Source organism: Emys orbicularis, chromosome 4 (genome assembly GCF_028017835.1).
Source record: "Emys orbicularis isolate rEmyOrb1 chromosome 4, rEmyOrb1.hap1, whole genome shotgun sequence".
Taxonomy (NCBI): Eukaryota; Metazoa; Chordata; order Testudines; family Emydidae; genus Emys; species Emys orbicularis.
The window spans coordinates 89396831-89411731 of NC_088686.1; the positions used below are offsets into that span (position 1 = coordinate 89396831).

The following is a 14901-nucleotide window of genomic DNA, read 5'->3' on the forward strand; positions in this document are numbered from 1 at the left end:
TAGCTGCATCATCCTCTGGAAAACCTGGAAGGGGACGATGACACGGCTCCTCTTCGGTTTCCGTAGCATCCAGTCTTCAAGCCCCCCGCAATGAATCCGCCCAGTTCCCCTAGGAAGTTGGCAGCCCGAGAAGCTCCCGATTGCGCTCTCCCTGGTGCTGAGAACACTCGGGAGCAACCCGAGAGCCAAGGGCGCTGTCTGTGGTGCTGAAATCACTCTGGCACACGCTGGAGCGATAAAAGGCGCTGGGCCGATTAGAATCACCAACCCCCGGCGCGCGAACTCCCAGTCTACTCTATATCGTTGCTCTGTGCGCGCTGCCCTGGGAGCAAGTGGCTGCTGACTTGCGCACAGTAATGAAGTGCTAGGGCTGCTATTGTCCGAGAGCTTAGAACTTAGCCATCAGGTTCTCTCAGGCTGGCACGTGCTGGGCATTGGGAACTTTTGACTTCTTCTTTGGAGTGATAAACTAGATGACCCCCGCCCCCACCTCTCAACCCATAGGCGTTAGGGAAACGTTCAGCGGAAAACCAGGATTTATTTTAAACACTGGACCATCTTCTCCTAGGAAGTAGGGTCATTCCCCCTCCCAAATCAGCCATGGCACTGCCTCCACCTTCTGCCAATGACTCCTGCACTTCCGAAAAGACTTTCTAATTGTGGCTCCCAACTCTGTTCTGTTAGGAAATCCGTGGGTTGCATGTAACGCGCTGTGTCTCTCTGTCTGTCTGTCTGTCTCTCTCTCTCTCTCTCTCTCACACACACACACTCACTCACGCTCCCTTTATCTGGAGACGCACCAATAGCCATTTAATGGGTGAAAAAGTTAGAGATTAAACCAATATGAGCGATCATAGCTGTTCATAGCAGTGCTCTGTTCAGCACAGAGTGGAGCCCAGTGAAAACCTCTGCAGGCATGGAGTCGGTAAAACAAAGGATTTTGACCCCCGGCAAGGAGGGAATGAAGAATTTTGCTGGGAAATCGCTCGGTCAACTCTACAGGTAAGAAAGATCTCTTTCGGGGGGCTGGATTTCTTATTGGAAAGAATGGGAGGCTTTCCTTAGCCTAAAATTGCTGGATCAGTTCGAATATACGCTATTTGTGTAAATTTGGTTGCGGATAGACTGATAGCTATTTATAGGTTTTCTTGATATCATCTGGATCCTACAAACTAACGCTATACCATTACACTATGGCACCGAAAGAACTTGTATAGTTGGCTTGCGGAGGATGTTTTTAAATATGTCCTAAGAGATTTCCCCCATCTTTCTACCCCAGAAATTTAATCTCATTTCAAAACTAGAATCAGAGAGCAGTACTCCTGTACAGTATTTTTATTTAATTTCAATGCAGGGCACCCGTAGGATCCTTTTCACTTTCCTTAGAGAGCATTTTTTTTTAAATTAAACTATAAAATCATTCCTGATTTCGATTAACCGATTCCCTTGTGTAATCGCCCGTCAGATGAAGAAAAACACGGAAAAGCATAAATAATTGATAACCGAACGATTTCTCTCTTTGAAGCTAGGACAAATATATTGAGAGAGATACCGTCAATTATTTATCCGTCTGCATAGAAAAGGGTCGATTTCTTTTGTAGAAAATGCACAACCGCAATGGATGAAATCATAAAGTTAATCCAGCAATAGAAGGGTGCGTGTATTTCCATCGTCTTCAGGTGTGTATATAGATGCACGCAACCACACACCTGAAGTGCATTTACACGAAATTTGAACACACCATTCCTCGATTTGAACACACCATTCCATCATAAATGGCCCTGTGAAATCTGACGACTTTGATGACCCCCAAAATATGATTTTTACGAGAAAATTATAAAATAAAAATCGGGAGAATATATTTTCGGACATTTTCCTTTAAAACAAAGTACCCCACTCTCTCCAACGTTATTAGAATTTTCCGAATAAAGCAAAATGTCTTAATACCTACAGTGGATGTGGTTTTTCTCCACCTATGCGGCAGTATTGTACACAGGCACAATATTATTCCAACAATAATGTTACATGATTTACAACTTCCTATGCAATTTTGAGAGGAAAGGCAATATGAGTTAAATTATCAAGGTAAAATGATGCTTTCTATTTTAATAGAAACTAGTACAGTTAGAGTCTAGAAATATATGGTTATTTTACCACCAGCCTACATAAATTCAATCGTTTTAAACTGACTGAAAATATGTAAAATATCTGAAAAACAGAATATATTATTATGGGCCTCTCGAATATTATGGAAAATGTACATTTCTTCTCTACGAATATAACTACAATAATCGAGTTCAGCACTAAATAGTCTTCGAGGGATATGAAAACACACTTGCATCTCACAATGCCTTCCATGTCATATCTCAAACAGGTTTTTAAAGAATTATCTAAATAAGACACTCTTTGAACTTCCGAGGACTTAACAAATATTCCATCAGGACTAGCCACATTCTTTCGAGAATCAACGTATAATTTTCTATCCGTAATTTGAAAGTAGAAACAATCAGTTTATTATATCCCAGGATCTTTGCTTCATTTCAGGGGGGACCAAATCAATTCTATGCGAAAGCTGGTGCTCAGATTTTATCATTTGAATGAACCAGTTTTAACTATAAAATATATTGTTCTATTTTAACTACATTTTAAAAGGATGGGGATCTTACAACCCTGACTCAGGCGAGTAAGCCTTACCCCAGTGAATAATAAGAGTAAATTCAACTGAGTAGGTGTTGCAGGGCATTGCCCATACTTTCGTTATACATAATATGAATAATGTGTTGGGTCTGATCCTGCCAAGCCTTACTCACCCATTACTCAGGGGAGTTGACCTCGGTTGAATTACTCACCTGCGGAGAATTGTTCACGTGAGCAAGGATTGGCAGGCTTGGAGCGTTCTAGCAAAATGGAATGTTTGGATGCAGTTTTCAAATACCCTGTTCTGCAGGGGCTGCACTTCTGAGTAGTTAATCTGCCTCTTTTTCATCTTACTGAGAATCAGCAGTGTGGGGAATATTTTAGCGATAAACCCAGCACATTTTTTCCTCAAAAAGTCATATTAAGATTTTTCTCCCCTATAAAAATAAAATGCATGTACATGTTTTGAAGCATACTATCTGGGTGCAAATGTATGCATTGATTCATTATATTATAATCAAAATGTGTAAATATGAATTATGAATTTTCCTTTATACGTTCACACTTAAAACCCTGGGAGCTTCGATTTAATATTTCGGTAAATGTGGGCACTGAGAGAGCAACCTATAAAACAGACCTAGACTAAGTCTAGTTAATGATCACCGTGCAGATTATTGAATGTAATCTTTACAAATTCAAGTTTTTAAAAATGCAAGGGTATTGAGTCATCTGAAGATGGGTAGTTCTCAAACACTAGCATGTTTCGTTCAAATGTCTATGACAGCCATTTTGCAGATGTGGAATAAATAGAAATAATTGCTCATCTTTACAGCATTTCTTTCTCTCCCACATCCACAAGCAGCATGCACTGTAGAACTAATTCCTCTCGTGTTTATAATGTAATAGCAATAGAGTTAAACCTCCAAGATAATTTTTCATCTCCCAACAATCCCCTTTGAATTAGACAACATGGCGCCTCTGCAGTGGTTGCAGCAGATGTCTTCTTAATGCATCCTACATATTTAACCAGAGATCTTTAATGATAGATGAAGAGTTCTCATCTGCTGCTCCTCCCTGTTTTTTTGGGAAATGAATAATTATGAATCCCACAGGTCTTGCTAAAGAGCAACTGGAGGTGATTTTTTAGTCATAGTGACTTTGACATTCAAGTGACCTGTTCGGGAGAGTTGGCTTCAAGTCTCTTGCTTGTCTTTCCCCCTTATGTTGGGCAGAGTCCTAGAGAAGAAACAGAAGCCTGGGGACAACATCGAACTGACAGAAGATGGGAAACCCCTGGAAGCGCCCGTTAAGAAAGCCCCAATGTTCGACTGTACCTGCTTTGGGCTCCCCCGGAGGTACATCATTGCCATCATGAGTGGACTGGGATTCTGCATCTCTTTTGGAATCCGTTGTAATTTGGGAGTAGCCATCGTGGATATGGTCAATAACAGCACCATACACCGAGGAGGAAAAATTATTAAAGAGGTGGGAATCAGTCCCCTTTAATCCCGCAACACGAATAATGCCCTCAGGATAGAGTAATAATAAAGAATGAATAGAATAAATAAGGCCCCTTTAGCTTTTTATGATATTTCCAATCATTCTAATAATAAAATCTAGACGGTTTCCTCCTTCTCCTATAATCTGCTAGTTTCTGGGTAGGAGAATCCTATACTGAACTGTCATATTTTATTTATAACAGAAAGGACAATGATCCAAAGAATGTTGGGGGGGGGGGAATAAAAGATCGATTATGCCTATTTTGTTTTCTTTCTTTCCCAGACCAAGAGGTCATTCCGTGGCACAAGTTTGAGTGCAGATATTTTGCTATTTTACCCAGCTTTGGAGATCTCAATCATTTTCGTAAATTAAATGCACGTAACAGAGAACATGACCATGAATAAACGACTCCAAAGTGGCTGCCCAATTTTCTAAAGGAAATGGAGTGGTTTGTTGCGGAACGTTTGGAAATATCAGGATGAATGAGTTTTGGTTAACAAAATACAACGCTATAAAAGCAATCTATGGCCCAATGAGAAAGCATATTTAATTTATAAGGTGCTTAACCATATGTATATAGTCTATGTACACAAAGACAAGAATATATATGATACATAAATGTATACATTTATATATCGTATATAATGTATATGTGTGTATATACACATACACATGTGTACACACAGAGGGATAAACAGACAGCTAGATAGACTGATATGGCCGTTTTCAATTCCACTGAGTCCATACTATATATATATATATATATATATATATATATATATATATATATATATATATATATATATATATATATATATATATATATATATATATATATATATATATATATATATATATATATATATATTCGATGGGTTCAATTGCAAATGCAGGTGATTCACTTATAATGAGACAAATAATTCCCCCCCCCCCAAAAAAAAAATACCCTGAAACATTTTCCTCATTCCCATGTTTGTGAGCTTACCTGCGATGTATGCAACTGGCTCTCTCTCTCTCTTTGTAGAGAGAGATGTATTACAACTGGCTGTGTGTGTCAGAGTGAGAGTGAGTGTGAGTCTGAGTGTGTGTTTGTGTGTAGAGAGAGAGAGGGAGAGAGGCCCTTTCCTCCTCCCTCCCGACCCCAACCTTCGCTAGACTGGATCGGACAGAAAAAAATATACTTGTTGCCACCCCTTTCTCTAGGGGATTCAAGGACATCTTTAGTTCCAAGATTCACATATTTTTAGGGTTAATAGCGATCACGAGATATAAATCATGTCCCTCCTCTCTCCTCCAGTACTAATGCCAGATTTTTGTAGGTATTCTAGCATATTTGATCTAGAGACCAATTGTAAAGTAAATCGATTATTATTTTGGAGGTGAGCCCCTTGCCCCATTTCTATATCGTACCGGCTAGTAAATGGGCATTTTCAACATTAATCGAAATTCCGCAAAGATTGCCTAGTGTTAAACTATTATTGATAAAATGCTTTCGTTTGGCCTGCTTACATCCTTCCTATTTTCTTTCTCCCCTTTCTCCTTGCTTTTTTGCACTGGAAGAAAGCGAAGTTTAATTGGGACCCTGAAACAGTTGGCATGATCCATGGCTCTTTTTTCTGGGGATATATAGTCACTCAAATCCCTGGGGGATATATAGCATCCAGACTAGCAGCTAACAGGTAATGACGATCTAATATAAATATATAAATGTATATAAACATAAACATGTATACTATACATCGGGTTGCTATGTTTAGATTTTGACTGTTAAAACAGCCGGTATAAATGCAGGCACATTTTGCGAAAAGCAGACGGAGCAGGGTGTCTGGTTCGTTAGTGCTATTCTGCTGATGGCTCCCTACAATTGTCATCTGTTGAATTCAGTATAAAGCCAGCTTTCCTCTTTTCAAGGCTGTTAGAGGGGCAATAGCGGACGGGCACTTTCCTTCGGTAAAACTCCACTCACTGTAAGATGAGCCTTTATGGATGGTGTAGACGAGACAAAATATGTTGGGCTATGCTTCGCTGTATCAGCGGTGTCGTGCAAACCAAACATGAACCCCAACGTAACAATTTGCCTCTGCAAGCCAGCATTTATAGCTGGCACTGCAGCACATTGAGGCAATAGTTATATAGCAAGGAATTATTATTCAACTCAAGTCACATAGACGCATCTCTTCAATGGCATATTTCTGAAAAGCATGGGGGTATTGAAAAATACGTCTGTGTTCCTCTGTAGTCATCGAAATAATAATACAATAATTTTAAAGGACAAGAAACAAACATTTGAAATAAATGAAAATGAATACTGGAATTGTATTTTATTACCATTTTAATTATTTTCTGATTTTATATGGATTTCATGTTTGTTTCTTGTCCTTTAAAATGTATATTAAAATAGAGTTGCTATGATTATTTTTTACTTTATTCAGTCCCCTTTTCACTAAGATTATCACGATAGAAATTTTCAAAGTTGAAAGACACTGAAATCCCTTTATTTATTTAGACATGGTCTTTTTTAAAAAGAAAAGGGGAAAATAACAGATATCAGTAGTTATTAATTGACACAGAACTGAATATAGTCCACTCTGAATAAAATGGAAGAAAAACATGTTTCAATGAGCTTTGCACAATGAAAAGGAAGTGCAGATGGTGCAGGGTCTTAAAGATTCGTTTCTATGGTGTCTGGCAATATTTCAAGCACCCAGGGTGTGATTCCACCTGTTAATTAGATCCACTGAGTATTCAAGACACACGAGGCATTCATATCCATCCTTAATGCCACAGACTCATCATTTGGAGAGGTAGGAAAGGTCCTAGTGCCACTCTTCTTGAGCAGTAATGGACTAGGTACAAATGGATATTAAAAGGGAAGGTACAGTTTAGCTCATCACAAGAGTATGTAACATCAAAGGTAGGACTAGGAGCGTTAGACAGACTTATACAATGAAGTTCTCTCACCAGGCTATGCTTTTTTTTTTAAATAAGGACACAAATATACTTGCCAAGCCTCCAGTTCTCTTGAGAGCACAGAGCTCCATTAAAAGATAAATCAATGAATGGTGAGATCCTTAGCTGTGTAAATTGGTGTAGCTCTATTGATGCCCATTTACACCAGCAGAAGTTTTGATCCATGATTTTGGAAATAAAACAAAAGCACAGTGTTAACATATATTGTAACCCCTTATATTTTTATCTTTTAGTTAAAATGTCCTTTCCCCATCTTTCCAATAATAGATCAGAAATATAAAAGGTGATTTAAAAAAATCACAAGAGATCATCCCCTAAAAGGCCTCAGTCCATCAAAATACAGCACCTTTGCCTTCCTTTCTGTACCAAATCCTGCAATCTTCATTCAGTCCATTACTCATTTACTTCAATAGGAGTTTTGCCTTAACAAAGACTGTAGGGTCTGAACCAGAAAGCCAAATTCCATTCTTGATTATTCCACTGTAATTCCATTTATGTAATTTGACTCAGTACCATTATAAAAGTAGAACTTCAATCAGAATTGGATCAAATAGGTGGAAAAGCCCTGGAAGTCACCAGGAAAAATTCTGTAGTGGAATATGCAGCCTGGAATGTTTCAACCAAAATCTGCTCTCCATTACATTGGTGTAAATCCAGAGTCATTCTAGTCACTTCAGTGATGAAGGTAGTCTGCATCTACACTAGCATAGCAGAGAGCAGGATCAAGGTCACTAGTTGTAATAGCCAGGGAAGTCTTAGAGACAAATTCACCAGTGATGTAAATGGTGGTGTAAATTACACATCCAGCCTTATAAAACATTTGCAAATAGTTGTAAATGGCAAAGTAATAGAACTTGCACAGATTTTACATTCAATTTGTGGGAAACATTAATATAAATGTTAAGGGACAGAAGTGAGGTGCAGCAGCAGAAAATTTACAGATAAAGCAAGTTCCCAAACTTTAGGGCTAGGTGCTGCCACCCAGGTACTCAATTGAAATGAATGGGGTACTGGAGGAAGAAAAGTGCTACTCAGCGAGGTCTGAGAATCTAGATCTTTTATATGCATACCAGTCCCAACAATCCTAAGGCCTAAATGAAGTCAAAGTGAGATGTGGCTACTTAGGTGAGGGCTGAATTTATCAGTGTAAGTTACCTACACCTCTATTTCTGATCATATTATACCTGATGTGTGACTTATCTCCACCATTTTCATCAGTGATGACTTTGGCCAATGAGGTCCAATGGGAATTTTGCAGAGTATGGACTAGTAATTTGGACCCTATGCTCTCCTAGTTTGTACCACACCCTCCAATAATGCACACACATGCACAAATTCCCTGGGCCAGATGTTCAGTGGGTGTAGATTAACATCGCTCCATTAACTTCAAGGTGATCTGCAGCTCCTCCAGTAACTTCAGTGTAGCTGTACATGCCAGTTGAAGTATACTAGTTTGAACCAGCAGAATATCCATTTAGAAGTGAACCATCACATCTAAATGGATGATACATTGATTTATTTTTATTGGGGGGAGGGATAGCTCAGTGGTTTGAACATTAGCTTGCTAAACCCAGGGTTGTGAGTTCAATCCTTGAGAGGGCCACTTAGGGATCTGGGGCAAAATCAGTACTTGGTCCTGCTAGCGAAGGCAGGGGGCTGGACTTGATGACCTTTCAAGGTCCCTTCCAGTTCTAGGAGATAGGATATCTCCATTACTTTAATTTAATTTTTATTATGAACCTCATTATATGTCTTGGAAACATTGGTTTTTGCTTGCATGTGGAGCAGCTCAGAAATTGCTAGTGGCTCTGAGGCTAGGAAACAAATTTCAGGTGTGCTCTTCATACTTTGCAATACAATATAACTCACCATCTTCCACTGAGGGTATTACAGGCTCAGTCATGAGCTAAAGAGAAAAAGATGACTCACTGTCAGGGAAAGAGGGAGACAGTGATCAGATTGATGGGAATGGCGTGAGAGTAAGAGTGACTCCTAGCTTCCAGGAGTGCCAAGGGAAAGGGGGGCGGGATTCACCAGGCACTTAATTTGTTATTGGCAGGGTGCTGCTGAGTAGGCAGGAGCTTGCTTGTTTGACATTAAGATTCAGTCCAACAGCCCAGTTGTAGCTTTAATTACAAGGATTTGGACATATCTCTAAAATGTCATTAATTTATTAAAATATGGAAAAAAATCAAACTCCAGTTAAAACACATTCATGTTCACATCATGAAATCCTTCCTACAGTCCAGTAATTCTCAATTTAAATAGAAGAATATTTTTATTTTGTTGATCTGAAACACATTAGCTAGGCCTTTAAAGCTGTCCCCCCAACCATCATCTTGTTCTTGCCCAGTTTTAAAGTGTTTACTACTTCCTGCCAAGCAAGAATCATGAATGGTGAGCCAAGCCCTTGCTGCTATTTATTTTTCATCTGGTCAATCAATGAGAGCTTTTTACTGGGATCATGGATTTCTTTGCTAATTGCAGAAATTAAGACAGTTGCTGCGCATTGGCTCACTTTCTAATTTATTTGCAGCCTCAATCTCACATCTATTACCATGCATATAATTCGCAGTGAGTTCTTCAAGTTCACATTTAGAGTCTTATGACAAGGAGGACTGAATAGAGATTTCTAGGGTCTGTTTATCTAATTATTTTTGCATGATCCTTTGGGTCATGGTTAATTTCACATTGCAACAGTGAGATTTTTTTTTTCCTTCAAGAAGTGTCTGTTTTTAAATAAGAAATCCTTCTATCCCTATAATTAGATTGATGTTTTAGTTCAAAGATGAATACATTTACAAGACTGACAATGGTGGCAAAGAAAATAATGGTCTTGGACAATTCAAAAATATATTTCTGAATTGTCCTTGATTGACTCCAATAACATTTTCAGTTTTGAAGTCAATGGGACTATTTGCATGAATAGCAGGAGGTGGGTTTGGCATTGTATATTTCATTCTGATTTAAATTAATGGAGATATCCTATCTCCTAGAACTGGAAGGGACCTTGAAAGGTCATTGAGTGCAGCCCCCTGCCTTCATTAGCAGGACCAAGTACTGATTTTGCCCCAGATCCCTCAGGGCAGGTCTACACTTACTTCCTGGTCCGGCCGTAAGCAATCGATCTTCTGGGATCGATTTATTGCATCTTGTCTAGACGTGATAAATCGATCCCGGAAGTGCTCGCCATCAACACTCCAGCTCAGCAAGAGGAGTATGCGGCATCGACGGGGGAGCCTGCCTGCCGCGTCTGGACCCGCGGTAAGTTCGAACTAAGGTACTTCGAATTCAGCTACGTTATTAACGTAGCTGAATTTGCGTACCTTAGTTCGAAGTGGGGGGTTAGTGTGGACCAGGCCTAAGTGGCGCTCCCAAGGATTGAACTCACAACCCTTGGTTTAGCAGGCCAAGCCTCAAACCACTGAGCTATCCCTCCCCCCATTTACATTGTTGAAGGGCTTTCTAATGTGCTTCTAAGTGCTGGTTATCCCCTGAGCATCCTCAACTGCGTTGGATATCAACGGGAGCTGGGGATTGTATCATAAAGGCCTGATTCTCTGTTGTGCTGAACACCCTCAACTCCCATTGACTTCAATGCACTTAGTGACTCACAGGACGTAATCAGCACTTTACAAAATCAGGACCAGTCCCTAAGAGCCCAAAGTTCATTTTTAACAAAGAGTTTCAAACGTTGCATCTCCCTGTGTAGTAGCTAAAAATGGAACAGAGATCCCTTTGGCTAGAATGCAAGAGTCATCTCTCCTCCCAGAGGAGGTTCTGCCATTGGAGGACGTTGATGTGACATCACCCTGCAAAGAATGAGAGCAGAGAACAGGAACCTAGGGTTGCACAAAGTCCCAAGGCCTCACATTCCCTCCAAGTGAAGATAATCTTTCCATTGATTAAACATTAAGATATTAATAGCATGGAGTACAGGGGAACATTCTGGTAGTTTAGTGGCAGTGCTCTGCCACATAGGAATCAGGACTAACAATTTCTTTCTCCCCAGACCCTCAAGCTCTGGGAATGTTGTAGAACTAGTGGGCTCACTTCTGGAGGTGTATCTTGCCTCTTATTGAACAACACTACTTTCCTCCCAAGGCTAATTTACACTGGGAATGGAATTAATGGGATTTGCAGAGAGAGAGAGAGAGAGAGAGATCCTTAGCTGGAGGAAATGTTGTCATGATGCAGGGCCCTTGAGATGACTCTGGCAAAGGAGGAGAGGTGGATTCCAAGAATTACCCCAGAAAAATGCACATGCACAAATATACTATAGATCAGTTACAATACCATGCCCGTTGATGCTCTCACGCAAAACAAGCAGGTTCAGGCTCATACTACTTGCCCAAAGGTCTAGAAATGATGAGTATTAATTATTATTGGTTTTACTGGATTCACTCTGGATTTCCTCAGGATAACTTACAGCAAAATGCATCCCAAGGAAGGAGGGAAGGAAATGAGCACACAATTATATTTGTATTTTTTTTAAATTCCTTTGAATATTATCAGTGAAACCAGGAAAATTCCACGCAGAATTTTGGTATCAATTTTCTGCATTGCTAAATCAACTGAGTCATAATTCACAATGCAAGCTACTGCCAATTGAAAGCCCTGAAAATCATATCTGGGTTTTTAAAGGTTTGAATGCCAGTATTATAGTGGCTCCCCACAAGAGTGCCTAACATTAGGGACTGACAGCATTTCACAGTGTCTGAGTGAATAGCACTCCATGAAATGCTGACTGTTCTCTAACCCTAACCCTCAGAGTTTAGAATTAGGCCATAAAAATAATCATGGTTCAGCTCAGACCAACAGAGATTTTTAAAGCAAATGCACTTTACACGGATTGAAGCTTTGTTAAATAATGTATAAATAAATATGATTTGTGATTTGGGAGCTCTTGAGCTCTTATAATTCAAAAAATAATTTCACTGTCCATTTGTAGCATAGCAATGACATTATACTGAATATTTTCTAAGTATTACCCTTACACCATAGTCCAGAGAAGCTGATGCAGTTTGTTTCACTAATATATCAATTGAGTAAAATACATCATAGAATATTAGGGCCCAGCCCTGCAAATCTTAACCCATGAATGGTTGTGCTTAAGTCAGAGGGCTCAATTGTTCCTTGAGTCTGACCTCTGTTTGATGCAGGAGAAGGGTATTGGGGAACCAGTTACAATCCCTTATTCTGTGCCAATCCAGACCCATCATTTGTTAGAGCAGCCTAGGGACTGCATTACCTTATGCCACAAGTGCAGATTTCCAATCGGAATTTAAATCAATGAAAGACTGAAAGTGTAGTGGAGCTCTATCAATTCCCTTCCCATGTATCCTCTTCCCTATACTAGGGGAGCAGTTGGCACATGAGTCAACTCTACTGGGTTTATACCAGCAGTGAGTGCCTACTCCCATCATGGGATTTTCCACTGATGGGTTGCAACAAGGATCTGGACCCTTTGTATCACCTAAGTGCTTTGGGGAGGCATAGCTCAGTGGTTTGAGCATTGGCCTGCTAAACCCAGGGTTGTGAGTTTAATCCTTAAGGGGGCCACTTAGGGATCTGGGGCAAAATTAATACTTGGTACTGCTAGTGAAGGCAGGGGGCTGGACTTGATGACCTTTTGGGGGTCCCTTCCAGCTCTATGAGATAGGTATATCTCCATATATTAAAGTGGCTGGAGTGTAATGCAGAATCGGGTCCAAAGTGATAAATCTCATGACAAAGGGTTTACACAACCAGCCTCTTTCCTTGTAGAGACAACATTGTCTAACAGGGTGAGAACAGGACTGGACAAAAAGAACTCTTGAGTTCTTATCCCGCGCTAACACTGACCGATGGTGTGAAACAACTCACTTAGGACAGTTCAATGGTGCCATTTAGGCAGGCCCTGCATTGTGGGAATCTACTGCCTAATGCCCTAATGGGAAGCTGCAGGAGGAATTCTGATGCAGGGAGACTGATCTCCTCCCAGAGCTCACTGGCACACAAGGGGAGTGAACCGATGTTAACTATTTCCCCTGTTGCGCTGGTCACACTCCAAGAGATAGCACGGGGGAGGCACATGGGCCTGACGCCTGGCCACTCTCACTGCCCTTTTGGGCACTGTGTAGCCCTGGAGGTGAATGGAAAGGATACTCCTATAATTGTGACAGGACCATACAAGTAGAGGAGAGATTCCTTGTGCCTTCCATATTCAAGCCAGTGCCTATAAATGAACCAATGCTGATGAACACATTGGGGGTGCTGTGAGGATTAGCTATTTGTGCATCCATCAAAGATGTAAATCTCTATTACATAAGAGGTGCTGAGGGTTAACTGTAGTTTACCTTTAAACTAGAAAAGTAATGAAATTCTGAATTTAGCCTTCTTCCACACTCACACCTCCATGAATACTACAGAGGTCTGAGAATAATGTGTGATTTCATGTACCGGTTGTGCTAAAACACCAAAGTGAAAACGTGTGGAACTGTAATATCACTTTTATATTGTTTTGCTGCATTTGCCAAGCAGAATTCTAATAATCTATGATAGTTAAAATAGGATTTTTAATTGGAAACAATGGGACCACATTCTTATAAAATAGGCTAAAAATCTGGGTGAAATCCTGGCTCCATCAAAGTTAATACCAAAATTCCCTCTGACTTCACCACTGATTGATTTCACCACTGATAGACAGCTAGATAGTGTAAATCAGGGTAGGCCCATTGAAGTCAATGGAGCAATGCCAATTTACACTAGGTGAGGAGCTGGTCCCATGTGTGCAATTTCATGCTTAATGTAGGAAAGCAATACTTGTGTTTGTACATGAAAATAAGGAGCTGAGTATCCAGGCGGCTAGTCAGATGCACAACTGGTCATGAGCACACACACACAAAAAATCCATTCAGCATGAGTAATTATCAGTCATTGCTTATGAAAATTCGGTTTTTGAAAATCAAACCATAAAAGAGTTGCAGGCTTCTGTTGATTAAAAGAATGGGTCATGAACATTTTAAATTGTGAGTGTTCAGATGTTAGAACTTTCCCTTATGAAAAATCATATAAAATCTAAGAGAAGATAATGATTTTAAAAAAGGAAAGAAACAACCTATGAAATTCTATGGTAATGACATAAGGTTTTCTTTCTCTGTTAAGTCCCGTGGGTCAGATTCTTAGATGGTGTAAATGGGTATAGTTCCATTAAAGCAGCTGGCCTAATATGTTTTTAGTTCATTTCACAGAATGCTGCTGAATTTCTGTAGAACCTTTGTTAATTTAATTTATATTAAATTCTATAGTATTTTCTCATGCTGGCTTAAATAGAAATATATAAAGCAACCTGTGACTTCAAGTTCTTCCTTTTATTTCAGTTTTTAAAATCCAATTCACCCAAGCAGTAAGGACTGAATTCTGATCACCCTTACTCATAGCAAGTAATCCTTTTGATTCCACTGAGATTACTTGCATGAATAAATTGAGCTATATTCCATACAGATATATCAATGCATTTCTTCCCAAAAGGTCGGAAATATTTTAATCTGAACTCTGGCATTAGAGTGAGAGTGAAATTGTTATTATTGTCACTGATCCCTAACTAATTAGTAAATTAATAATAATAATAATTTAAAGCCAAATCTTTCTAAACTAAGGTATTCTGATTTCAAAGTGTGACTGCAGCTTAATAACTTTCTATTCACTTTTTTGCAGGATAAATTATTCCACACTCATTTTGTATATAGAAGTAACAAAGTATTCTTATATTTAACATAGAGTATTGTTATATTTAACAAACAATAAATGAGT

General features: G+C 39.5%; 1 protein-coding gene across 1 annotated transcript in view; it reads left to right on the top strand.

Moving 5' to 3' along the window:
- The first annotated feature begins 916 nt into the window (after positions 1-916).
- The window catches only part of SLC17A6 (solute carrier family 17 member 6), a 49825-nt gene continuing 35840 nt past the window's right edge, over positions 917-14901 (top strand). The window contains exons 1-3 of the mRNA XM_065403209.1: positions 917-1002; positions 3870-4122; positions 5698-5816. Of these exons, the coding sequence (XP_065259281.1) occupies positions 917-1002; positions 3870-4122; positions 5698-5816 (458 nt within the window). The remainder of the gene's footprint in view (positions 1003-3869; positions 4123-5697; positions 5817-14901) is intronic.